This window comes from Pleurodeles waltl, chromosome 7, assembly GCF_031143425.1.
Source record: "Pleurodeles waltl isolate 20211129_DDA chromosome 7, aPleWal1.hap1.20221129, whole genome shotgun sequence".
In the NCBI taxonomy this organism is placed as follows: Eukaryota; Metazoa; Chordata; class Amphibia; order Caudata; family Salamandridae; genus Pleurodeles; species Pleurodeles waltl.
In genome coordinates this window covers 1,431,587,541-1,431,612,134 of record NC_090446.1, presented here as the reverse complement: position 1 = coordinate 1,431,612,134, position 24,594 = coordinate 1,431,587,541, and the positions used below count along the sequence as shown (strand labels likewise).

The following is a 24,594-nucleotide window of genomic DNA, read 5'->3' as shown; positions in this document are numbered from 1 at the left end:
TCTATGGTCTTTTACTACTGCCTAACAGTAAAGGAATCCTACCTATGACCCAAGTGTCACACCAAACAACCACTCAGCCAACATCCACACAGCCCTTCCACTCAGCCATCAGTCAAATTTTATTGCTACTATACATTACTCACGCCATTTTAACACAGACAAAATCCCTACGTTATTACAGGGTAATCAGCAAACCAGAAAAAACCACGAAGTAACTAGATCAACCTGAAATTATCACCCAAATGTACTCTAAATGATAGTAACGAATACTGTATGCTCACTGAAAGCTGCTTTGACATCTAAAATCCGTTGTTGTAAGGAGCTGTGCCTAACAGATTAGAAGAGGAGTCCCCTGTCATGTGGGGACACAGGGTTGTCCATCTTTTCATGGCCTGTCATTAACACTCCATGTTATACTTCCAACAATCGATATGCACTGCATCAAATGACAGCAATCAGAGATAAAACTTGGGTTATCAGTGTGTATTGTGGACCGCACAACTATGACCTTACCTGGGTTTCTACAGCAGGGGCGGTCTTGGGCCCGAGGGGGTTATTGATGGGGATGGTGTAGGATATGACCCGTGTCTGCTTGCTGATTCCATCACGTGTCCAAGAATTAAGCGTAACATCTATAAACAAACAAAAGCATAAAAGTTTAGATTATACTGCCATTATCCTTCCAGGTGGTGAATAAAACCCTCTCATGCTTGTACAACACCTTCTTAACTACAGATGATGTGCTAGCTGTAAGACCTGGACCTCGTCATCTGCAGAGGGTGCCTGAGCAGGGACAGGCTTATGAGGTGAAAAGTGAGGGAACTGTAGTTCAAGAGAAATTAAAATATGTTTATATGTGTCATGCTCATAAAGAGCAAAAAGTGCCAAGATGCATTTTCGATATTGAGGTGATCACAAAGTATAAATATTAGAAAATGTTTTGCCATTCAAGGTGTTCAAGTAGGCTAGTTTAGTAAAAGCTATCTGCCCTTCATCAAGTGAAAGAGCAGTTCTGCTCACTAGGAAGAGGGAAAAACATCTTAGACTGTTGAGAAGAAAAATAAAAAATTCATTGGACATCCGGGGTCCTTCCTTTGACCACTAAGGAGCAAAAAACCATTATCCTTTTCCATCTGGGAGTGGATTTGTATCCCACATAAGCATCGCTTCCACGACTGCGACTATAATGAGACCTTAACATGCTGCTGATCCACGCGCCGGAATACTCCGAGATTCACTGCTATCTTACATTTATGATTTTTCTCTTTTGCTGCGGTCACCGAGTACGATGTATTCAGATCACAATATAAATCAAAAAACGCACAGGTCATATAACAGCTAAATATTAATATTTAATTTTTCAGTGCTGTCAGCGCACGAGAATACATAAAAACGTGCAAAGAACGAGAAGAGACACGCTGTGAACGCGCGGAGAATACAAAGGGACTCCAGGTCCCAGACTCCTCTGGGGTAACTGTCCGCACCTAACATCGCGCCCGTTGTGCCCGGAGGCACACTTTAGAACCGCAGCGGCGCTCTGGCGGCCTGGGGGTAGAGAAGTGCTGTGAACGGAGAGGGACTCCAGGTCCCAGACTGCTCTGGGGTAACTGCCCGCACCTAACGTCATGCCAGTTGTGCATAGAGGCACACTTTATAACCCCATCGGCTGGCTTCCCTGGAGCCTGTGTCGCAGTGTTTTGAAACTATTTCACGAGATGGGACCCTTCCTGCACTCTGCTCGCAGCCTCTGGTTTACAAGAAAAATAAGGAGTCTGTGGGGGATTAAATGAGGTAATCATCAATTTACCCCCGGCATGCCGCACTTACGTTGCAATAATGGTGAACGTCCCACCTTTGGCTCCCCGAGCCATAAAAACACCAGTTCAGTTGTGGAACAAAGTCCTCCATTGGCTGCACACCAAATGTATATTTCCTGTTGCAAATGCTAATCAAATGTTGTTGACGAGGGGAGTGGGATGGATTGGTCCCACAGAAAGGACATTTAAAGGTGAATGTGTAATTATTAATTTTAGACAGCCCAGCCAAGCAGGAGAGTCTTTGGCAAGAGCGGTGTCACCTCCTACTGGTAGGAACACTGAACTTCTCCCCTTGGGTTTCTTTTATAGGCATATTAAGTGTGCCTTAGATAATTGTCCTGAGCGAAATCCCCAAGAATATCCTAATTCCAACTATTCTGCATCCAGTATCTCATGGTCAAATAGGTTCCATGTTTTGGGTTTTCTGCAGGAAACTGATGGACTCTCCGAGGTTCCTACCTTTCCTAGGTTAATCGGCAGTATCAGTAGTGTAAGTGTTCAAATAGGGCCCAGGAAGAAAGAGTATTTGGGGATGATCTTAGCAGTAGACCTTTGCCTCTAGTTGAGTGTAATCCTATGGTAACTGGAAGTCTGGAGGACTCAGGGTCCCCTGACACTGGGCTGACTAACCCGGGAAGAACTAATTCAATCAAATGCACGCATGAAAATGGAAAGTAGTGGGGAAATTATGGTAGGCAATCTTACCTCTTGCTTCCATTTTCTTGCGATAATGGCATTACTCCTAGTCCTACTCCCTCGCCTTCATTTTAACCAATGAGGCCTCTCGCCTCCCCCTAGACCCTCCCTTCCCCTTTTAACCCCCCCCCCACCCTTATCCCCTCCTGTACAAAAACCAAGCCCAAGCCGCAACTCGGACAGTCCGTACCGGGAGGGAACGGAAAAGGAAGGCGAGGGAGTAGGACTAGGAGTAATGCCATTATCGCAAGAAAATGGAAGCATTACCTCCAGTCCCTCCCTCGCCTTCCTTTTAACCAATGAGACATAGCAAGAAAAACACACAGGAGACGGACACCGAGTTGCAAGACCTTTATTTAATATCCTGCACCAAGATCACCAAAAATCCTACCCCCATTATCTCATAGAGGATAAGGCTCAGTGACCTAATACCGACTCCAAACTACCCAAGTCCGACAGCCTGTAATGACGCACAAACGTCGAAGGAGAAGCCAAAGTGGCGGCCCTGCAAATTTCCACCACGGAAGTCCCCTGAAGCTCCGCCACCGTAGCCGCCATACCCCTGGTAGATCGACCCTGAATCCCTTGAGGGGGAACCACCCCTTTCAATGAATAGGCCAACAGAATTAACAATCTCACCCACCGACTCAAGGAAGCCGTGGAAGGTTTCTCACCTTTGCGTGCCGGACCAAACTTAACAAAAAGCAAATCCCCCTTACGAAAAGGAGACACCACCCGCAGGTACTCCAACAAAACCCTGCGTTCATCCAACGAATGCAAACGGACCTCCTCCCTTGAGGAGGGATTTGGACAAAATGAAGGCAGGATGACCTCCTGACGCGAATGGAACGAAGAATTGACTTTCGGAATAAAGGAAGGAACCGGAACCAGAACCACCCTATCGTGAAAAATCTTACAAAAAGGAAAGGAACAAGCCAATGCCCCCAATTCCCCTAACCGACGAGCCGAAGTAATGGCTACCAAAAAGAACGTCTTCAAGGATAGATGGCGCAAATCACAGTCCCCCAATGGTTCAAAAGGGGCATCCGTCAACACATCCAAAACCAAAGAAAGATCCCATGAAGGAAAAGAACGTACAGGGCGAGGAAACAAATTAATAAGACCTTGAAAAAATCTAGGCATCAAGCGCCCTTCATCCTGAAGATTACGCCATGGCCCTCTGAATGCCTGAATAGCCGCCCACTGCACCCGTAGAGATGCCACCGACAACCCCAAATGAGCACCGTCCTGCAGGAACTGCATCACCTCAAAGATAGAAGCGCAGGTAGGATCCAACTCATGACTCAAGCACCAAGAAGAAAAAACCTTCCACTGTCTACCATAAGAAAGTAAAGTGGAACGTCGCCTGGAAGCCAGTAAGGTAGAACTCAAAGCCACAGGCACCCCCAGACCCATCAAGCCCCGTCGTTCAACTTCCAGGCCGTCAAGTGTAACCTCCTCAATGACCCCAATGGGAGGCAGGGAAACTCCAGGGGAGACGGACAAAGAGGCAGAGGCCACATCCTCCCGTCTGCCATCAGCCTCAACAACGGGAACCAATTCGCCCTTGGCCAAAGTGGCGCAATTAGGATAACCCTGGACCCCAGATCCCTCACCCGTAACAGAAAAGACCTGAGCAGTTGAAACGGTGGGAACGCATACAAAAGGCCCCTCGGCCAAGGACATGACATCCCGTCCACCTCCCAGGCCTGGGGACACCGAAACCGGGAGCAGAAGCGATCCACCTTCGCATTCTCTGCGGACGCTAACACATCCAGCACTGGAAGACCCCAAAGCCGAACCAGATGCTGAAACAGAGACTTCCGGAGGGAGAAAAGTTAAGAGGAAGGAATCACCCTGCTCAGTAGATCCGCCCGAACATTGACCCCCCCCCCCGAATGTACGTAGCCCTGAGAGAAGGAACCCACTCCTGAGCCCATACAAAAATCTCCCTGGCTAGACTGAACAGAGCCCTCGACCTGGTCCCCCCTTGCCGGTTGACATAAGCCTTGGCCACTAAGTTGTCCGTCCGAACCAGAACCGCCGCTCCCCTCAGGGAACCCTGGAAATGGACCAGAGCCAGCAATACAGCTCTCAATTCGCGCCAATTCGATGACCGACTCGCCTCCCGAGGGGACCAAAACCCCTGAATCTGAGCCAACCCCATCCACGCACCCCAACCGGAGAGGCTGGCATCCGTAGTCACCACCACGGGTCTCAGAGGTGACAAAGAAACCCCTACCCGCAGATGGTCTGCATTTAACCACCATTGCAACTCCCTGCGAATCAATCCGGACCCCGGAACCCTGTCCCTCAGAGAACCGGACCCTGGCGCCCACCTTCTCAAGAACCATGTCATCAAGCACAGGAGATGGAAACGCGCCCAAGGAACCAGAAATATCACAGACGCTAAATGACCCTGCAGACGCAACCATAGAAGAGCTCGGGGTGCAGACAGTAACAATACCTTCTTTACCAAAGCCTGGAGTACACCCAACCTTTTTTCTGACACCGTTACCAAGCCTAGAAGAGTCTGAAACCGAGCCCCCAGAAAAAACAGATCCTGGGACGGAACTAAATCTGACTTCTCCCAGTTGATTAAAAACCCGTGGTTTTGCAGGACCCCCAGAACTTGGGCCACCTGCCTCTGCAACAGGCCTCATGATTAGGCATGAATCAAGATGTCGTCCAGATAAGGATGCAGAAACACCCCCTCTGAATGTAGCAAAGCCACCAGGGGGGCCAGCACCTTCGTAAAAATTCGAGAAGATTTTAGACCGAAAGGTAGAACGCAAAACTGATAGTGCTCCTGCCCCACAGCAAACCTCAGGAACTTCTGAGAAGATCTTGCCACAGGCACGTGCAGGTAAGCATCCTTCAGATCCAGTGACACTAGAAAGTCCCCTTGCCTGACCAATGGAAAAATAGTCTGAATGGACAGCATGCGGAAATGCACCGTCCTGATCCAAGCATTCACCTCCTTCAGATTGAGCACCGGTCGAAATCCCCCTGAAACTTTCTGCACAAGAAACAAGACCGAATAAGTGCCCTGACCCCGTTCGTCCAGCGGAACGCGGGAAATGGCCCCCTTGACTAGCAAGTCCCGCACTCCGTCCAATAATGCTCTTCTCCGTGACCCCCCTGAAGGTAGAGGGGTGGGACGTACCCCTGAATCTGGAGGTACCACCACAAAATCGATGACATTACCATTGGCCACAATGTCTAGTACCCAATGATCGTTGACACTGTCCTCCCAAGCTGAAAGAAAGTGACTCAGTCTTCCCCCAACCGGTCTTATGCCAGGCCCACAGTGATTGTCAGGACCCCTTCTTGAAACCACCCCGGGCCGCAGGAGCAGACTTTTTAGGTGAAAAACGCGGCTGAAAACGCCGTTTCCTAAATGAAAAGGATTTAGCATCCCTATTAGGAGAAGATCGGGAATGTTTCTTCCACCCTTTACCCGAAGTAGAACCCCCTTTATAAGGCAAGGCATACTTCCGTTCCTTAAATGCTTTGGAAAGCATGGATGGCAATTGCTCTCCAAACAAGCTACGACCTTCAAACGGCAGTCTCTACAAGGCCGCCTTTTCCCCTGGGTCAGCCTTCCAGGAACGTAACCAGAGGGACCTACGAGCCCCAATCAAAGCCCCAGAGGCCAGAGCCGAAGTACGGACCACATCCGAAGACACATCAGCCAACAATCTGGCCTGCTGCTCCATACCAGCCAGGAGCTCTGAACATTCCGCCCCTTCTTGAACAGCCACCGCCAGCTTATCAAAGTCTTGTACCAACGACTGGGACGCATAAGCAGAATAAATCCCTGCCCTCAGCGCCAGATTCTCAGCAGCAAATGCCCTTTTAAGACCTGAATCCACTTTACGGTCCGTGGCATCCGTAGGCACACAATCCTCCGGATTAACTGCCGTTTTGCCAATCAGAGTAGCTAAAATTGAATCCAGGCGGACCGAAGGAGGCAATACCTCCTCACCCTCAAGCAAGTAAAGTTTCTGAAGGAATCGTGGAACTTGAGCCTTATCCACATCCTTCCATTCACGAAACACCATATCCTTCACAGGTCCCTGAAAAGGCATGGCAAACTTAGAAGGTGTCTGATATTGAGGAAATAAGTGAGAATCAGAGTTTGCAGGCTGAAACACTGGGAAACCCAAATTGTCCCGAACATGTGCCATCACCTCCCACATTTCTTCTCTGGAAACATATTTCCCCCAGATGACTTAGATGGGGCCTCATCCTCACTGTCTGATGAGGACTTCCTTGCCGCTACCGATGTATGAGCAAGCTTAGACTGACCAGTCCTGGCCATGCCTGCTTGAAGAGCCCTGGTAACAGCCACCTCAATCATATCCTGCACTTCCTCTCTGGTCATGAGGGGAGTACCCCTGCCCGGTAACTGTGAGCTCTCAGGAGTAGAAACGCCAGCCGCACCGCCCTCCGAGGAGGAGGAAGAAGAAACAATCCTACGTCTTTTCGCCTGAACTTTAGGCATGTTTAACATCCAAATAACACTGTCTCTCACCTAAATTCACACCCCCTATATAGGAACCTGGCCCTCCCCCAACAGGGATCCACCAATCCCTAAAAAGGTCAAATTCTTTGTCCAAAACCATAAAAACCACAGGCAGAACGCCCGTCCTACCTGTAGAGCTCACAAATCGTATTCCCTCAGTTCCCCGCGGCTCCGCGGCGCGGAAACTGACGCCCCAGCCACAGAGGGCCGGCTGACCCCGTCAGCCGGCCCCCAGTACACGCCTCCCGAGCAGCCATGCTGCTCGTCAAAGACGCGACCAGCTGTAGCACTCCTCGCGGAGCGCCGCGCCCCGAGGAGTGCCTCCATCGTAGACCTCCAGGCCCCGCCGTGCAGGTAAAAGGGAAAAGAAAACGTCTAGCGTGGGCTAGACAAAAGAACAGGAGGGGATAAGGGTGGGGGAGGGGGTTTAAAAGGGGAAGGGAGGGTCTAGGGGGGAGGTGAGAGGCCTCATTGGTTAAAAGGAAGGCGAGGGAGGGACGGGAGGTAATGGAATGTACCAGAGCTATGAAGTATGTTGGATTATCCGGCCTGGCTTAATGTCATTTCAGGTTCTGCCACTGTTTGAATATAAAAGAGACTTGGTGTACGAGTCCAACCTATATAGAAGGGTTTATGTCGTTCTTCTTGGGTGCAACTCCTTCTCCAGCTGGGCGGGCTAAAGGGGGTCTACATATTCTAGTATCTAATCTGCTGCCAGTGTTATTAGGAAGATGGTGCCTGTTTCAGCCTATGCATTACTTCTTTGGTTGCCCCCCCTAAGCAGGAGCCTGACCTTATTGTAGTTAATTATTACAACACGGTTTCTAATGCTAGCTGTAGCAATATTGCCCATGCTCTAGATGCTGGGACTGAGGCGATACGGTTCCATCTTATGGGAAGGAGACTTTAACACCCCCAAGTGCTGTTTTCTGATAACTGAGAGTGTGGAGTAACTGATGCTACAGGTGACGGAATCCTTCATTTCTGTCATAACGATACGGAAAGGTCTTGAATTCGCTGATTTTTAAATATGATCTCATCCTCCTAGAAAGTTGTGATTTAGACAGTGGCTGTTGTATCCCCACTTTTATTGGTAGAGATACACATACTATCATCGATCATGCCCTGGTTTCTCCATTTGCAAGGAACATGATTAGGTCTATCGACATTGTTACTACAGCGGTTAGTGACCATAATCCTCTGGGACTCTACGTGAGATTGTGAAGGTTACCACTGTTACTATCATTACTCCAATTAGACCGAACGGTGTAAGAATGAAATGGTCTGGAATGAATCTGGTCAAAATACTGCAGGAATTACTGATAAAGAATTATGATGACTTAAATTATTGTATTGGTAAAACTGTATGAAGGAAAGTACCCTCTTTTTGTCATGGTTACCCCTACTTTTTGCCTGCTATCAGTGTGCTTAGACTGCTTTCACTGGAATCCTGCTAACCAGGAACCCAGTGATTGCGCTCTCTCCCTTCAAGTTTGGTTACTTTGGACCTTTGTGGACTCCACAGTTGGCATACTGGTGTCCCCTTATAAGTCCCTGTTATATGGTACATAGGTACCCAGGGCACTGGGACACCAGTGGTCCCCCATGGGCTGCAGCATGTATTATGCCACCCATGGGAGCCCATGAAAAATGTGTCTGCAGTCCTGCGATTGCAGCCTGCATGAAAAGGTGCATGCACCCTTACACCATAGGTCACCACACTAGTACACTGTAAGTCACCCTTAGGGTAGGTCCTTCCAGCGCAAACGGCAGGGTGCAGGTCGCTGTGTGTGAGGGAACCATTGCATGAGCAGAGGTGCCCCTACTAACTACAGTTCCAATGCACTGGACTACGTAAATGCGTGGAAGCCATTTTACCCATGTACTGGCCACAGGTCACTCTACCTGTGGTCCAGCTACATAACGTTAACTCCGAATTTAGGCATGTTTGGTGTCAAATATGTTGGAATCATAACCCAATGCCAGTATTGGTTGCATGATTCCATGCAGTCTGGTGGCTCCTTAGAGGACTCCCAGTATTGCTCCTACCAGTCTTCCAGGGTTTTCCTGGCAGCTTGCGCTGCTGCATCCCTTCAGACAGGTTTCTGCTGCCCTGCTGCTTGACCAGCTCAGGCAGGGGAAGGCAGGATAAAGGATTTTCTGTGGGAGAAGGGAAGCAACACCCTCTCCCTTGGAAATAGGTGTTACAAGGCTTGGGAGGGGTAGCCTCCCCAAGCCACTGGTTTGCTCTGAATGGCACATTTGGTGCCCTCCTTGCATAAACAATTTTTCACCAGCCCCGGGACCCCCGGTCCCTGCTCTGGTATGAAACTGGACAAAGGAAAGGGGAGTGACCACTCCCCTGTCCATCACCACGCCTGGGGTGGTGCTAGGAGCTCCTCCAGGTGGCCACTTGATTCTGCCATCTTGAAAACAAGATAAGCAGAGACCCCTGGGAGCATCTGAGTGGCCAGGTCAGGCAGGTGACGTCAGTGACTCCCTCTGATAGGTGGTCACCGTGCAAAGTGACCAAACCTCCTTTTAGGGTTATTTAGGGACTCCCTTGCGGGTGGGTACCCAGATTCGGCATGCAAGACTCCACCAGGACTCCTCTGCATTGATTACTTCTGCTCCTGGTCACCGGAACCGCAATTGGACACTTCAGCAACTGACAAGACTGCAACTCCCGAGACAACCTCGCCTTGCAACATTGTTTCCCTGGCTCCTTCCAGCATTACATTGCTCCCCCCGGGATTATCTGGTTATTAAAAACCTATGGAAAATCAACAAGCAGATAATTCTTGCTAGGAAAAAGGTACTTCAGGAAGAAGCTTGGTCAAACTTGGTTAAAACTGCTGAGACTAAGGATTTAACATTATTCTGGAACACTATGAATGTTCCCTTTTTAAAGGAGGACTCAACGCCACAACTTAATTCTTATGTATCGTGAGAGGCATGGGTCAGTCCTTTCTTGAGCATTTGTGTTTCCTCTTTGAAGAATGTGCATTCTGGAAGTGGCCAGGGGGATTATTTTAAGAACCAGTTATTATTGTCCATTACTTTGGAGAAGGTATTTCTTGCTCTTGATAGAAGCACTGGCGGAAGGCCCTGGGATCGAACGGAGCACACATAGATGCATTTGAAGCACAAAAGGAGTTATGGGGCCCCATTCTGACCAGAGTATATAACGCTGCAGTTGAAAACTTGATTCCTGAATGATGGGCTGTCTCAACTGTAGTCCCCATCTTCAAAAAAGGCACCGAAGCAGATCCCAAGTGTAACCGTCCCATCTCCCTTATGGACTCTTCAGTTAAATTGATGGGCAAGGTGCTTTTGGGTAGGTTGCAGGAGTGGGCCGAGAATAGCCACATCATAACTGAGGTGCAATATGGCTTCAGGAAAGGCTTGGGAACTGTGGAACAGTGCAGTAACATCGAATTACTTATTGGGAAATAAACAAAAGCTAAAGAAAGGCATCTTTATTTATGTTTTGCAGACCCTAATAGTGCCTTTGACTTGGTTGATCATCAGATTCTTTCGTCCACGTTGACAGTTCGGATTGACATAGTTAATTTTCTTGCATATTTATATGGGAATTTACTTTCAACGGTTTGTTATGGACTGAATGGGGGAATGTTCTCCTTTATTTAAAGTCAAGAGGGGTATCAGCTGGGCTCTGTGTTGGACCCGTTTCTTTTTTTGCTTTTTATTAATGGGGTGGACGACACCCTTTGTGATGGGTAGATCTGTTCCAATCCTATTATATGCCAACGACGCTGTCCTATTAGCTAGGACACCTGTTGGCCTGCAGAGGCTGATGAGCGCTTTTGAGAACTTCATGGAATCTAGAAAGATGAGCATCAATAAGGCAAAGACATACACAATGGTTTGTGGGAGGAAACACAAGAAGTGCAGGACGTTTTGCTTTTTTATTTGGGATACACCAATTAGGAATACTAATAATTTTAGTTATCTTGAAATTTTATTTAGCAGCATTGGGTCTTGGGGCTAACAGATTTTAAATATTCAACTCTGAATGAGCCAAATCTGTGAAGGAGTTTTTGGATTTGCCCGTAAAACAGGCAACCGCCCCATCAGGGAAATGGTCATAATATATAAGGCAAGAGGATTGGCCACTCTTACCTACAGTGGGAGGTTGTGGGGCTATGTCCTGTGAAATCTCCTGCAGACAGAGGAAAATTCTTTCCTCAGGCGGCTCCGGAGCTCACCAGCCTCCACATCCTCATTTATGATACATAAGGAGGCAGGGTTAGGTTTTGTAAAAGATACTTTAGCAAGGAAAACCCCTATTATTATGGCAGTCAACATGGTCAAAAGTGAAAACTAGTTTTACAAAACCCATTATTTTAGATTCCTTAGCTCTAGACCACACTTTCAGAATGCCATGGCTATCCTATATTGATGAATCACTTACTAGTGATTTTTAATATGTCTATTAGAGGGGAACCGACAAAATCTGTTACTCTTAAGAAGAGTGTTTTTAAGTCATCTTTTTTAAGACACCGCCAGGTCCACAGGGCTTCTTTGGACGAGAGGAGGCATATGGGAGTTAGTAATGTGTCATATGGTTTTTATGAAGATGTCAACGTTATTTGAGCGAGGCGACTACAGGGAGTTCAGAATTATTAGGCAAATGAGTATTTTGACCACATCATCCTCTTTATGCATGTTGTCTTACTCCAAGCTGTATAGGCTCGAAAGCCTACTACCAATTAAGCATATTAGGTGATGTGCATCTCTGTAATGAGAAGGGGTGTGGTCTAATGACATCAACACCCTATATCAGGTGTGCATAATTATTAGGCAACTTCCTTTCCTTTGGCAAAATGGGTCAAAAGAAGGACTTGACAGGCTCAGAAAAGTCAAAAATAGTGAGATATCTTGCAGAGGGATGCAGCACTCTTAAAATTGCAAAGCTTCTGAAGCGTGATCATCGAACAATCAAGCGTTTCATTCAAAATAGTCAACAGGGTCGCAAGAAGCGTGTGGAAAAACCAAGGCGCAAAATAACTGCCCATGAACTGAGAAAAGTCAAGCGTGCAGCTGCCACGATGCCACTTGCCACCAGTTTGGCCATATTTCAGAGCTGCAACATCACTGGAGTGCCCAAAAGCACAAGGTGTGCAATACTCAGAGACATGGCCAAGGTAAGAAAGGCTGAAAGACGACCACCACTGAACAAGACACACAAGCTGAAACGTCAAGACTGGGCCAAGAAATATCTCAAGACTGATTCTTCTAAGGTTTTATGGACTGATGAAATGAGAGTGAGTCTTGATGGGCCAGATGGATGGGCCCGTGGCTGGATTGGTAAAAGGGCAGAGAGCTCCAGTCCGACTCAGACGCCAGCAAGGTGGAGGTGGAGTACTGGTTTGGGCTGGTATCATCAAAGATGAGCTTGTGGGGCCTTTTCGGGTTGAGGATGGAGTCAAGCTCAACTCCCAGTCCTACTGCCAGTTCCTGGAAGACACCTTCTTCAAGCAGTGGTACAGGAAGAAGTCTGCATCCTTCAAGAAAAACATGATTCTCATGCAGGACAATGCTCCATCACACGCGTCCAAGTACTCCACAGCGTGGCTGGCAAGAAAGGGTATAAAAGAAGGAAATCTAATGACATGGCCTCCTTGTTCACCTGATCTGAACCCCATTGAGAACCTGTGGTCCATCATCAAATGTGAGATTTACAAGGAGGGAAAACAGTACACCTCTCTGAACAGTGTCTGGCAGGCTGTGGTTGCTGCTGCACGCAATGTTGATGGTGAACAGATCAAAACACTGACGGAATCCATGGATGGCAGGCTTTTGAGTGTCCTTGCAAAGAAAGGTGGCTATATTGGTCACTGATTTGTTTTTGTTTTGTTTTTGAATGTCAGAAATGTATATTTGTGAATGTTGAGATGTTATATTGGTTTCACTGGTAATAATAAATAATTGAAATGGGTATATATTTTTTTTTGTTAAGTTGCCTAATAATTATGTACAGTAATAGTCACCTGCACACACAGATATCCCCCTAACATAGCTAAAACTAAAAACAAACTAAAAACTACTTCCAAAAATATTCAGCTTTGATATTAATGAGTTTTTTGGGTTCATTGAGAACATGGTTGTTGTTCAATAATAAAATTAATCCTCAAAAATACAACTTGCCTAATAATTCTGCACTCCCTGTAATCATCATCGCTATGTCTTAACCAGACTATGGATTGGTGCTGTGCACTTTTAGGTTGCCTTTCCTAAAGTGAAGAAGCAACAATTAGTTTTAACTCCCTGTTCGTGTCACAGTGTTTCTGTGCTGAGCACGCAGCACTTTATTCTATTCTGTAGCTAATATTTGAACTTGAGAAGGGACTTTTTTTAAACCTATTTTCATTGCACAAAACATTAGGAATTACAAGGCAGCTTTTAGCTATGCCAATTCTCTCGATAACCCATTGATTTGCTATAGCACTGCCCTTTACATCTGGAGAGGGATATGTGTTAGGAAGTGCCTGTCTCTGTTATAAAATAATACACAATAGGTATTTTTTTTCTTTCTTATTTTTTTATTATGATGTTTTTATTGTTTTGTATTCATAGATAATGTGTTTTATGTTCTTTTATGGCTCCTTCGATGTGCATAAAAACAGACACAAGCCTTCTCCAACTCTGGACCTGGAACCTGAGACAACATCCACTGCACATATGGCTTTCCCCATCTCGCCCAAAGCTTAGACAACAACTGAAGTCATTTCTTAAGAGAGCACCACATCCATTATTGCACAACCTCCCAGCTATGTCCCACTATGTCAAATACCCCACTTGGGCACAACACAAAAGAAAATACACCTTGCCCATCTTGCCTGATGGGCACTGTCTAAAATTTTCTCCATTAACCCATTTATGTATAGTGATCCACTGCTGCCCAACTAGGATTACACTATATAAATAGTAATACAATTAGATCAAGAAGACAGGTGAGCTCTCATGGTGTAATTTAATCTCTAGTGCATAAATTACCTCTAAGTGTGTCCATGCACGATATGTGGAGAAACAAACACTCACTTTTCTCCCTGCATGATGAGTGCATACATGAACCCCTGACTTGTTTCTCAGCACCACATGTGACATCTCACTTCCCTTCCTGAACCACCTGTGGACACGTTACCCCTCAATTGTCTCCCTGCACCATATGTGGACATGTGACCCCCTCATAAGTCTCCCTGCACCACAAGTGGACAAATGATCTCACCTGTTAACGTGCTCAAGTTTAGTAATTCCTGCATGAATCCTGGTTCACTGAACTGCATGTTAGCATATCAGCAATGGTGTGCGATATCACTTAAGACATGTGACGTCTCACTTGCAAGCCTGCAGTAATTATTAATATGGTGGCATAAGTGATAGTTCAGCTGTGATTCAACAGCCACACATATATATGAATGACATGCTACATTATGCATGAGCTTGGCACCACCACAGAAGTACTGGTAATATTAATCCAGCGAGACAGCAGACGCCACTAAAAGGACATGCAAGTTAACTTACAGTTGGCTCTGTGTGATACAAAACAAAGAACTCTAATTGCCCAAAGGGGTCTGTGATTATTACTCACCAATAAACTCTCTGGAAGTGCTACCACAGAGGGATAGGTATCTGTGCAGCAGTGATCTCGTAGCTAACACTACAACAGTGGGAAAAATGACTAACGCTACACCCGAATCACTCTTCACTTGAGAGCGTGAATCGTAAGTGGACAGAATGAGCACTTACCTGTAAACTTGCGTTGATCCAGGAATTCATGCATGAACTGTGACTCGCTGAACAACATTTGTTGCAGTTTCTCAGCACTGATATGGTAAATAGTGTTGATGTGAAGCCGTCCATTGAGGTCAGAGGTAAAGGTTTCCAACTCACCTAAAACCAGAAAAAGGACATTAAGCATATCAGCCAGCAGCTAATGCAGACCACTGAGCAGGTATACCACCAATAAAGAAGAGGCATTTAGGAACAGCTTAAGAGGGGACATGAATGGAGAAAGGAAAGAGGGAATGAAGATAGATGGTAAGATGAAAAAATAAGTTATCATCCTCCAAAAAAGATTATGAAGCTTGGATCATAGACTCGAATGGTGTGATATTCAACCCTCCATTGTTTGGGGTACAAATTGATGTCTCCAAATACATAGAATTCCTCCAAGACCATATAAACACCCTGGGGCCTGGGTTGTCAGTCAGAATGATTGAAACCACTAGTTTCCAAATGAAACAACTGGCTGGGTAACATAGCCCTATATGTGTCTCAAGATGTAGAGACTGGCCATCTGCACAGTCTATCCTATTCTACCCTGTGACGCTAGGAAACCTCCTAGATGCTGACCCAAGTTTGAAATCCCAAATAATGACTGTAGTGAAATATTCTTTATAAAGCTCAGAATCCGGAGATGGATTTTCCTGAACTGGTTTTCTCTGCTAAGCCCAAACGACATCTGCTCTCATCCTCTCGTCTAGACTGTGGGAATGAGCTTTACCTAGGACTCAGATTGTTCCTAAACTGCAACTAGTTCAAATCTCAGTGGTGGGGCTTCTGAACTTTGCAAACTTTAGTTTACGCTTCACTGGCTACATATTTCACTTTAGATTGCTTTTTAGGCACTGTACATAATGCAGCAAGCACTCCAAGGAATCTAACCTGGTCCCTCTAGCAAAAGTTACACATTTAGGTTGTAATTTTTTTCAAGCCAAGAAACTTTACAATTCACACCAAATAAACTCAACATTATCAGTTACATTAACAATACCCCAAATCAAGATTCAAAAAGTCTAATGGGATGATCTTCTATAAAGAAAGATAATTTGTGCCTACTAAAGATCTTCAGCACATGACCAACATTTTTCATGATGTCAAAAAAGCTGGTTGTAATGCCCATGAATAACAGCCATGACAACCTAAAAAGAAAGTTCTAATGGCCCTCCTCACATATGAATGTCTCAATGTACACAAATGTTTATGTCTGCACCCAGCATAGGAGTGAAACTCAAAGCAAGTCTGTATTACTTTTAAATCCTTAATTACTATCTAGACTTTGGGAAATAATTTCCAACAGATTTTATTGACGATTTACTGCCACCTGAAGGATGCACAGTAATAATGGAGACAAAAGATTCTTACACAATGATGACTAGTTTTTCCACCATATTTGATGTTCCCATGGCTACTGTAATGCGTAAAAAATTTCTGAAGGATATTTTCAGAATTCACAGTTTACCAACTGAGATAATTTGAGATCGAGGCCACCATTATATCCTCAAATTCTGGAAGTTTGATGTAGTAAAATTAGTACGCAAAAAACAATCACTGGGTTTAATTTGCAAGTGAATGGAGACACAAAAACATCAGATATTTGGAATAATATGTACAATGATATACTTCAGCATCTACTGAAAATGGCAAAAGTCTATTCCCAGCTGCTGAATTCACATATAGTAACTCGATTCATTCTCCCACAGGTTTTTTTTTTCTCCATTTTTGCACTTTGTAGATTCCACCCTCTTTTTCAGAAATCCCTGAACAGTAAAACTGTGTTCCAGCTGTCCAAAAGGTTAATACAGGAACTGATCAAACTAAGAAGCCCCGATAACCAACTTACAAATACCCTGGCTGAGAAAGAAGCAGACAGGCCACTCAACACAAACAACCTCTCCTTTCCGATAAGGTTTGACTATCAGCTGCAAATCTTCTAAACTCGATTTGCTCTTCTAAGCTATGTCCAAAATTTTATGGGCCTTTTTTTAATTTCTAAGATCATCAATCCTCTTACTCTAAGACTAAGGGGGTCATTCTGACCCTGGCGGTCATGGACCGCCAGGGCCAACGACCGCGGGAGCACCGCCAACAGGCTGGCGGTGCTCCCATGGCATTCTGACCGCGGCGGTACAGCCGCGGTCAGATACAGGAAACCGGCGGTGTACCGCCGGTTTCCCGCTGCCCAAGGGAATCCTCCATGGGGATTCCGTCCCCCTTACCGCCAGCCTGGTTCTGGCGGTTTTGACCGCCAGAACCTGGTTGGCGGTAACGGGTGTTGTGGGGCCCCTGGGGACCCCTGCAGTGCCCATGCCAATGGCATGGGCACTGCAGGGGCCCCCTAACAGGCCCCCACCAAGATTTTTAGTGTCTGCCACGCAGACACTGAAAATCGCGACGGGTGCAACTGCACCCGTTGCACCCCTTCCACTCCGCCGGCTCCATTCGGAGCCGGCATCCTCATGGAAGGGGGTTTCCCGCTGGGCTGGCGGGCGACCTTCTAGCGGTCGCCCGCCAGCCCAGCAGGAAACTCAGAATTACCGCGGCGGTCTTTTGACCGCGCAGCGGTATTCTGCCGGCGGGACTTTGGCGGGCGGCCTCCGCCGCCCGCCAAAGTCAGAATGACCCCCTAAATGTTCCTGCCTTTTGGAAGATTCGTTTTTCTTTCCATGTTTCCCTTTAGACATTTTACGTTGCTCGCCATGGTGCGGCCAAAAAGAAAAACCTCTTCCCACTCAACGCTGATTGACAATAGGAGTTTGTAGCAAAGACAATTTTACATTTACATTTTACAAGAGGTAAATGCCAATTTCTTATTGATTTGAAAAGTTGTCAAACTTTTAACTATTATTGGGATCCTTTTGAAGCAGTGCATGCCCCTCGTCTCAGAGACACTTTAAAAAAACATCCTAATAAGAGCTGAACATCTGGTGTGGACACAAGGGTTTTTAGGGTTGGAGAGGTGATTACTATGCCAGGTGTCCACTCATAATTCTAGCTTGGATTCTCACTTCCTGTATGTTTCAGGCCTTCTCCAGCTTCTACCATCCATATTCATTGGCCTCTAACCTTGGCATGTCTTCTCTGGGTTTCAGTTTTCTTTCCTGCCAAGATATGTACTCGTTTTAGGAGTAATGTCAGGCTTGGCTATTAAATCTGGATCCTGAGATTACAAATGGAAGTAGCAGGTCATATTTTTGGACAAGGAAGACCAGCACGCTGTCATTAAGAAGACCTGCTCTTGATAAATAACCGCTGGCTGTAAGAACTGATTTATAGATTTGTATTTTTAAATATGGTTTGCAGCTATTGCCCATTATTGGCACCTATATAATGTACATGGAGCTAATCACTCGGTTTGAGCCATGCATGTTATTTCTTGTATCATTACTCTGAGGCAATTTTTCACTGTTAAAAAACTGATGACTTCTTCCTAATGGTGCTTAAGTGGTTACCCAAGCGTCACTAAGGAAAAAAGGCAAACTTGGATATTTTTCATGAAAAAGAAGGAGAAAGGTGTACAAGTGAACACATTTCCTATGGGAGAAAATGTTACCTTTATGTTCTCCATAGCATTTTCTGCAGAATATTCTTATTTGTGTATTTACAGAGAGTGGCTGCGGACAATGCATTTGTTCAATCCACAGTAGATTATTTAAACTCCACTTATCTTGGCCTTTCCATGAAAAGTTTTCAGCGCCAACAACAAAAAAACTGAATACTTGAGCTAGGTGTGTTTTTAATCTGAAAAAAACAATCTATGCTCTAACCATCTGTGTCAAATGTACTGGCTTCTAGTGGGAAACAGATTATTTTCAATCCACACATAAAATTAACTTTGAAACAAGTCCAAAATGTTTAGCAAATTTAGAAGACATGTGCCTAACACAAAGTTAAGATCATGGAACAAGCAATTCTTCTTATCCCACTGATAAACTATTAAAAATCGGGACAAGAGCTTTCAGAGTACAAGAAGACCAACTATAGAACATCCCTCCTTTTGAAATGTGCACTGAATCTTCACTGCATGCATTCTGATTATCTTTAAAACTTGGTTATAAATCAAAAAGTGGTCAAATGTCATGTTCCTATCAAAACCAGCAACTGCATTCTGCATCACCAAGAGCCTCCTAAGCAGCACAAGCCTTGCTCAAAAATATCTGTACACAAATAGTAAAACATCTTAGCTCTAGTGTGTGTGTGTGGGATGCAATCTAGGTTGTAACCATCATGTTACAAATTTTGAGCTTGCTATCACATGAAATTAGGACGTGCTGCATTTCAGATTTGTTGTTTAGAGGTTTCGATGTTGCATATGAATCATTCTATTCCACTTCCATAGATGTGGACTGTAAAATGAGTACATAATTTTAAGCACTGGAGGTTGATGCTCAATGAATTTGAAATAGGTTTGCACTTTAAGCTGATGGTATCAACTATGCAAGCTTTTAAACCACTGTGCAGATGTGCTATATCTTAGGCCAGAACATTTTTGTTTTAAGTAAACTTAATTCTTTCCTTTCTTGGAGCTGATGCCTCAAAAGGAAAATGTTATCTACCATCTATTCATGGCATGTAGTGCTCTAGACTCTACTATACTCTACATACTCCTGCCATCAACTGTTGGGCCCAGATGTTTGCAGCTTGTTTTTCTTGGGAGAGGTTTCAAGTCACAACGATAGGACTAAGACATCTCCACAGATGGTTTTTCATTCAGCTGGGGAGTAGTGTAAGTGGGGTGCAGTTTTGAAGACAAGTGTACTCTGCACTATGAACTTTAAGGTAAAAAAGAGCAAAGCATCTGTGCTCATCGCCTTCTTCCAGAAAGTAAGGTGGAGCATATGAACATAGAGCACTACAAGCTATGAACAGATGATTACAGAGTAACATTTTCCATTTGCAGCATGGTTGGCTGTAGATAGACACACATCGGTTAGACTGTAAATATGTTTCTCCCCAAATCAGTGGCTAGCAAACACATGATACAGATGTGTAAAACGAAGATTTTAACACAGTCTGACCAACTAAAGTATGCTGACAAGATTGAGTGTCCACATAGTAGTGTTTAGTGAATATCTGTAGTCTTGACCAGGTGGCCAATTTACAGATGTCTGCAAAAGGGGTGTTACCTAAAAATGCCAAAGGGGCTCTTTTCTTGCATGTAAAATGTGCTCTAGGAGAGACAGTGTGTGTTTGGCCTTCCTTGGAATAATGGATTTGTATGCACTTAATGATGCAATACGTAATTTGGAGATGGCTGTCCCGTGTGAGGTTTAGCAAAGGCTACAAAAAGTTGTTCTGTATTATGAAGGGATTTACTTCTGCTGCTGTAGTACATTAGTGCCCTTTTAACATCTAGAATGAGTCAAGCCCTTTCTGCTATGGAATCTGGGTGTGGAAATAAAATAGGAAGCTGAATGGTTTGATTAATGTGTGTAAAGAAATGGCTCCCTGTTGCAGTTACCCCCCACTTTTTGCCTGATACTGATGCTGACTTGACTGAGAAGTGTGCTGGGACCCTGCTAACCAGGCCCCAGCACCAGTGTTCCTTCACCTAAAATGTACCATTGTATCCACAATTGGCACACCCTGGCATTCAGATAAGTCCCTTGTAACTGGTACTTCTAGTACCAAGGGCCCTGATGCCAAGGAAGGTCTCTAAGGGCTGCAGCATGTCTTATGCCACCCTAGAGACCCCTCACTCAGCACAGACACACTGCTTACAAGCCTGTGTGTGCTAGTGAGAACAAAATGAGTAAGTCGACATGGCACTCCCCTCAGGGTGCCATGCCAGCCTCTGACTGCCTATGCAGTATAGGTAAGACACCCCTCTAGCAGGCCTTACAGCCCTAAGGCAGGGTGCACTATACCATAGGTGAGGCTACCAGTGCATGAGCATGGTACCCCTACAGTGTCTAAACAAAACCTTAGACATTGTAAGTGCAGGGTAGCCATAAGAGTATATGGTCTGGGAGTCTGTCAAACACGAACTCCACAGCACCATAATGGCTACACTGAAAACTGGGAAGTTTGGTATCAAACTTCTCAGCACAATAAATGCACACTGATGCCAGTGTACATTTTATTGTAAAATACACCACAGAGGGCACCTTAGAGGTGCCCCCTGAAACTTAACCAACTATCTGTGTAGGCTGACTGGTTCCAGCAGCCTGCCACACTAGAGACATGTTGCTGGCCCCATGGGGAGAGTGCCTTTGTCACCCTGAGGCCAGTAACAAAGCCTGCACTGGGTGGAGATGCTAACACCTCCCCCAGGCAGGAACTGTGACACCTGGCGGTGAGCCTCAAAGGCTCCCCCCTTTGTCACAGCCCAGCAGGGCACTCCAGCTTAGTGGAGTTGCCCGCCCCCTCCGGCCACGGCCCCCACTTTTGGCGGCAAGGCTGGAGGGAACAAAGAAAGCAACAAGGAGGAGTCACTGGCCAGTCAGGACAGCCCCTAAGGTGTCCTGAGCTGAGGTGACTCTAACTTTTAGAAATCCTCCATCTTGCAGATGGAGGATTCCCCCAATAGGGTTAGGATTGTGACCCCCTCCCCTTGGGAGGAGGCACAAAGAGGGTGTACCCACCCTCAGGGCTAGTAGCCATTGGCTACTAACCCCCAGACCTAAACACGCCCTTAAATTTAGTATTTAAGGGCTACCCTGAACCCTAGAAAATTAGATTCCTGCAATCTACAAGAAGAAGGACTGCCTAGCTGAAAACCCCTGCAGAGGAAGACCAGAAGACGACAACTGCCTTGGCTCCAGAAACTCACCGGCCTGTCTCCTGCCTTCCAAAGATCCTGCTCCAGCGACGCCTTCCAAAGGGACCAGCGACCTCGACATCCTCTGAGGACTGCCCCTGCTTCGAAAAGACAAGAAACTCCCGAGAACAGCGGACCTGCTCCAAGAAAGGCTGCAACTTTGTTTCCAGCAGCCTTGAAAGAACCCTGCAAGCTCCCCGCAAGAAGCGTGAGACTTGCAACACTGCACCCGGCGACCCCGACTCGGCTGGTGGAGATCCAACACCTCAGGAGGGACCCCAGGACTACTCTGATACTGTGAGTACCAAAACCTGTCCCCCCTGAGCCCCCACAGCGCCGCCTGCAGAGGGAATCCCGAGGCTTCCCCTGACCGCGACTCTTTGAATCCAAAGTCCCGACGCCTGGGAGAGACCCTGCACCCGCAGCCCCCAGGACCTGAAGGACCGGACTTTCACTGGAGAAGTGACCCCCAGGAGTCCCTCTCCCTTGCCCAAGTGGAGGTTTCCCCGAGGAATCCCCCCCTTGCCTGCTTGCAGCGCTGAAGAGATCCCGAGATCTCTCATAGACTAACATTGCGAACCCGACGCCTGTTTCTACACTGCACCCGGCCGCCCCCGCGCTGCTGAGGGTGAAATTTCTGTGTGGGCTTGTGTCCCCCCCGGTGCCCTACACAACCCCCCTGGTCTGCCCTCCGAAGACGTGGGTACTTACCTGCAAGCAGACCGGAACCGGGGCACCCCCTTCTCTCCATTCTAGCCTATGTGTTTTGGGCACCACTTTGAACTCTGCACCTGACCGGCCCTGAGCTGCTGGTGTGGTAACTTTGGGGTTGCTCTGAACCCCCAACGGTGGGCTACCTTGGACCAAGAACTGAACCCTGTAAGTGTCTTACTTACCTGGTAAAACTAACAAAAACTTACCTCCCCTAGGAACTGTGAAAATTGCACTGTGTCCACTTTTAAAACAGCTATTTGTCAATAACTTGAAAAGTATACATGCAATTTTTATGATTTAAAGTTCCTAAAGTACTTACCTGCAATACCTTTCGAATGAGATATTACATGTAGAATTTGAACCTGTGGTTCTTAAAATAAACTAAGAAAAGATATTTTTCTATACAAAAACCTATTGGCTGGATTTGTCTCTGAGTGTGTGTACCTCATTTATTGTCTATGTGTATGTACAACAAATGCTTAACACTACTCCTTGGATAAGCCTACTGCTCGACCACACTACCACAAAATAGAGCATTAGTATTATCTATTTTTACCACTATTTTACCTCTAAGGGGAACCCTTGGACTCTGTGCATGCTATTCCTTACTTTGAAATAGCACATACAGAGCCAACTTCCTACAATGTGGAAAACTGAGACTACCCTTTGGGAGGAATTGGTTTAAGGACCAGCTTTTCCATATGGACCTGAATGAGAGGTTCTTCTGTGGATAAAGCAACTCAATGATGCATCTGAGGTAGGTGACTGCTATCAAAGAGGCCACCTTCCATGACAAGAACTGCAGATAAATGTAGTTAGCTAGCTTGAAGGATGGTCCCATGAAACATTTGTGTTCTATATGGAAGAGATTTGGGAGCCATAACTCAAGGCCTTCCATGAAGGCAACAGAGAATTTGAAAAGGGGAATATTTTCTCTGCTCTGCATACATGCTGCAACTGCAGCCAGATGCATATTGATGTAAATAAATGCTAACCCTGGCTTCTGAAGATGTGATAGGTAGCAGATGACATCTTGCACAGAGGCTTTGTGGGCTCTATGTGTTTAGTGATGCAGTAATGAAAAAAAAGTTTCTACTTTACTGCATAGCAGCTGCACTTATTGGGCTTGTGCATCTCTCGCAGAAGGAACATACACTCCCCTGTGAGCTTGAGGTATCCGAACTCTAGAACCTCAGATCACATAGCTACGATGAGATTTTTCCAGTCTGGATGACTGAGCTGGCTTGGATGTTGAGTGAAAAGGTGGGGCCTCATCAATACATTCTTGTTTTGGGTTGGCTGACATCTCTAGGAGCATGTATTACCAAGCTGGGGTGCACCAGGTGACATGATGTGATGCATCTTCTGCAGTGGGTGGAAAAGGCATTCCAACCGAGCTCATGTTTGCCCTCAATTATTTTTCAACTTACTGATTTTGAAGAACTGAAGGTGGGTCCAGAAGAATCTGAAGAACAATGCGTCAACCCCAGAGCGGTCATGCCATGGTCTGAACCGATGGTGGAAAAAAGCAATACGAGCTGCAGTCTTTGTCCTGGTGCATTGGGCATTAGGGGTGGAATCACAACAGCTTTTGTGACCCAAAACTTCTTCGAAGAAAAACATATTGGAAATCTCTGAGCCAAATACTAGACAGTAGGAAAATGCAGCGCATCTGTACCTACAGCCACACACGCTATTACACTTTCTTTATACCTCAGTGTACGGTCTGACTCTATGCTGCTCCCTCAGCTCCATGGTAGTAGCAATCGATGCACTAACTAGTTCCATTTTCTGCATTTAGCATGAAGTACAGGGCAAGATATTTTCAGTTACAACTTCAACTGAAATGTTTTACTTATGCTCAGCTTGGTTCTTTCTCCAAGATAAACATGCTTAACGCTATGCCATCTGCAGTCCATAATTAAATTGGCTACATTGTGGACAGAAACTTCCTATATTTGGCAAAATCATACATTTTTTTGCTACTGTTACATGTGTCTGACTAAAACAGAGGCTTACCTAATGGATGTTTTTGATTATTCATTCCTTCCCTCTAGAAAGAAGTTGCAGCTCTACTATGTCTAACCATCCCTCAGGAAAAAATAACCTAAGGGATATCCCAGGTAATTTGTATGCTTCAACATTGTGAAAGAGTCTTCTTTCAGGCATACCTACGAGTTTAGAATTGAAGAAAAGCAACTTGAGCTGTCAAAAAGTACCACTAGATGGCAACACTGGTGCAAACAAATAGCTACAATAGACTCAGTGCAAAA

General features: G+C 45.8%; 1 protein-coding gene across 2 annotated transcripts in view; it reads right to left on the bottom strand.

Moving 5' to 3' along the window:
- The window catches only part of GRAMD1A (GRAM domain containing 1A), a 679,043-nt gene that overhangs the window by 95,967 nt on the left and 558,482 nt on the right, over positions 1 to 24,594 (bottom strand). For both annotated transcript variants that reach the window (XM_069201060.1, XM_069201061.1), the window contains exons 11-12: positions 14,815 to 14,958; positions 514 to 632 (exon numbers count right to left, since the gene is read on the bottom strand). In XM_069201060.1, coding sequence (XP_069057161.1) covers positions 514 to 632; positions 14,815 to 14,958 — 263 coding nt within the window. The remainder of the gene's footprint in view (positions 1 to 513; positions 633 to 14,814; positions 14,959 to 24,594) is intronic.